At 35.4% G+C, this 3,195-nt stretch overlaps 1 protein-coding gene across 1 annotated transcript; it reads left to right on the top strand.

Annotated features, from left to right (window-relative positions):
• Nucleotides 1–1,173: 1,173 nt before the first annotated feature.
• On the top strand, nucleotides 1,174–2,949 carry LOC129939366 (fork head domain-containing protein FD5-like). The gene has a single exon (XM_056047351.1). The coding sequence runs from the start codon at nucleotides 1,433–1,435 to the stop codon at nucleotides 2,495–2,497; it is 1,065 nt and encodes a 354-aa protein (XP_055903326.1). The 5' UTR covers nucleotides 1,174–1,432; the 3' UTR covers nucleotides 2,498–2,949.
• The last annotated feature ends 246 nt before the right edge of the window (nucleotides 2,950–3,195 follow it).

Here is a 3,195-nt window from a genome sequence, read left to right on the forward strand (position 1 = left end):
TTTTTTTTGTCAGACTTTTCGTTCAAGTTCTTTCATTTTTATTTCATTTAACATAAAAATGATCGAACTCGAACGAAAAGTCTGACAAAAAACAACAAACGAGGATTTCAAATTCTTGTTAAAAGGCCCGACAATTTTTGCAGTTCAAAAATTCATAGCAAATAAAAATAAATTTTTCTAAAGTTTTTACGGACTACCATGTCAATCAAAAGTCTCATTTATCCAACAATTTAATTTTTCCAAAACTAAATAAAACTATTGTTTCAAATATTTCCTTTCTATTTCTTTCAAGTCAGAACTTACTTGTTAGAATCTTTTTAGGTTTATAAATCAAAATATTCTTTAATTTAAACGAATCAGAATCCTTCGGTTATGCTAAGCAACTTTTACAAGGAACTTCTTGTAGATCGTGGATTGAGTTAAATAAAATTATTAAAATAAATTATTATAGATAAACATTTAACATAATTTAATATGTTATTAATAAATTTTATCGAATGCTGACTTTAATCGATTAAACTCGATATTCTCAGGGCCTATGCAAAATAAATTGATAGTTTAGTTTAAAATCCAATTAGGCCAATTTCCTAAATTGAAATAATTAATTAAACTCCGAAACTACTTTACCACTTTATGTTTTCTGTAAGGATTTTTAGACATGTAGCCTATTCGAATGAATTTTTAATATTTGAACAATTATTTGCTGACTATTTTCCTCATTTTTTCTTTTATTCCTTAAACTAAAACGAATTCTATGATTGTCAGCCTGATCCCTGCAAATATTGAATTTGCTTTTTTGTCCTTAATTTAATCAGTTTTTCTATTTTTTTAAATAATAATAATTTTTTTTTCATTTTATAAAAGAATCAAAAAACAAAAAAATACAACTAAAAAATTTTAACACACACGCGCAAACCATTAACCAATCCAATAAAGGAACAGGGAAAACCATATCGGAGCTCCTCCTCCTTCTCCCATAGCATATTCATTACCCTCGGCTTCTATATAATCGGAAACTCCTCTACCTGCGCTGCGCACAAATTCCCATCCCAAACGGTATACCGTCCATATAGAAGTTAAAAACGCCAGGTATGAAAGTGTATGCGTGTTATGCCGCCATATTCTACCTCCTTGCCACCACCATCCACCGCCTATATACCTACATCTTCCCAACGAATATCTCATCAGTCAGCAACTTGATCTCGTCGTGAAAACAAGTCTATCACAACAAATTTTTTGAGATACCTCGAGATTTATAAAAGAGAATACAAAAAAAAAGAAAAACCAAAACAATTTTTTTAAAAAATCACATAATTCTAGAACCAAATGAAAAAATAATTGATAACTTAAAAACTGTGGATTATTAACGAAAATATCAACAAAAGTGATTGTGTGTTAAGTGTGATCAAAGTGAAAACAATTACAAATAAAAATGCCCCGACCACTTAAAGAAACATATGGCGATCAAAAGCCACCATTCTCATACATATCCCTGACGGCCATGGCCATATGGAGTTCCCCACAAAAGATGCTGCCTCTGAGCGACATCTACAAATTTATAATGGATAAATTCCCATATTACCGCAAGAACACCCAAAAATGGCAGAATTCCCTGCGTCACAATCTGAGCTTCAACGACTGCTTCATCAAGATCCCCAGGAATACCAACAAAGCCGGCAAAGGCTCCTACTGGACCCTCCACCCAAAGGCATTCGATATGTTCGAAAACGGAAGTTTGTTGCGTCGCAGGAAACGCTTCCGCGTCCAGAAACTCGAGAAGGACATGCTCAACGGAGAATTGGCCGCCCTCGCCAGCTTCAACCGCTTCTTCATTGCCCAGCAACAACAACAAAGACAACAGCCACAAACCTGGGACTACGCACAATTGTCGGGACACTCTCATCCATCAGCAATGTACCACCAAATGCACAGTCCTCGTATGTGCCACATGCCGCCCACCTCACCATCACCTGAACTGGACTTAGTGACTCCGTCCCCCGAACCCCAGCCAATGATGTCCTCGACGCTGTCATCGCCAACTACCACACGACCAAAACGCTCCTTCGACATCGAGAGTCTCATCGCTCCCGATGCAGAACCCAGCAATTGCGAAAGCCGATTAGGCAGCTGCGAGCCGACGGACTTGAGAATATCGCCTGCATTGCCGACGGCACCCACCCCGCCAATGATGGAAGCTCCATCACCACACCACCATCAGCAATCCTTCCCCATCTACTCGGCCAACTTCGTGATGCATCCCAGCCAGCAACAGCACATGATGGGATCAACGTCGTCGATGTTTGGTCCAGCGCAGCATCAGATGCATCCGCTCATGCATCCGCATCATCAATACCAAATCCAGCAGCATCATCACCACCACCACCAGCAACAACAACAACAGGCAGCGGCTGCAGCAGCAGCAGCGGCGGCGGCACTTTTTAACGCCGACCCACAGGCTGTGTACCGGGGATACTTACCACCCCTTCCGGTGTTCTAATGAAGATCCCAAATAGGACTTTAATTTTTGTGATATGTTAAATAGGACCGAACCCATCTATACTTAAAATCTCATTCATATACCAGTTCGCTTAAATTTGTTATTTAAACAAAAAAATATGGTTCCAGTTACTCTTCCTATAAAATAATTTTTAATATTTTTATTATTTAAAAAAACAACTCCATCTGGCCAATCAAAATATTGTGTAGATGTTAAGGCTTTCAGTGTGTAAATAGATATTAGAAAAATAATAATTTTATTTATTTATTTTTAATTCAAAACTTTGTTTTTTTTTGTGTTTTTGTTTTAAAATGTTTCACTTGAAAATTTGTATTTGTTTATGTGAAAATAGAAGAGAGAAATAAATTTAATTAAATGTAAATATAGAAAAATGTTTAGTAATACGATAATAATGTAAACAAAAATGTCTAGAAATAGAAAAACAATTAAGAAAACACAAAACAATTAAATACAAAATAATTGAAAATTTAAATTAAAACGGTTTTTTCTTTATGGCAGTAATATTTGGGTACTTTTTTGCTGGCTGACTTGAAATAGCTTTTGTCTTTTTAAATTGTTGATTAACAATTATTGAGAGGTAAGGTTTTTGTTTATTTGAATTAAATTTAGTCGGAAGTTTTAACAAATTAAAATTCCTTCATGTTGGTATATGTGTTTAAGACCTCTAAAATAAAAGA

The sequence above is a fragment of the Eupeodes corollae genome, chromosome 1 (assembly GCF_945859685.1).
Source record: "Eupeodes corollae chromosome 1, idEupCoro1.1, whole genome shotgun sequence".
NCBI lineage: Eukaryota > Metazoa > Arthropoda > Insecta > Diptera > Syrphidae > Eupeodes > Eupeodes corollae.

What these genes read in the sequence shown, in the direction of transcription:
- LOC129939366 (XM_056047351.1), top strand. Translation starts at nt 1,433, where the DNA reads ATGCCCCGACCACTTAAAGAAACATATGGCGATCAAAAGCCACCATTC.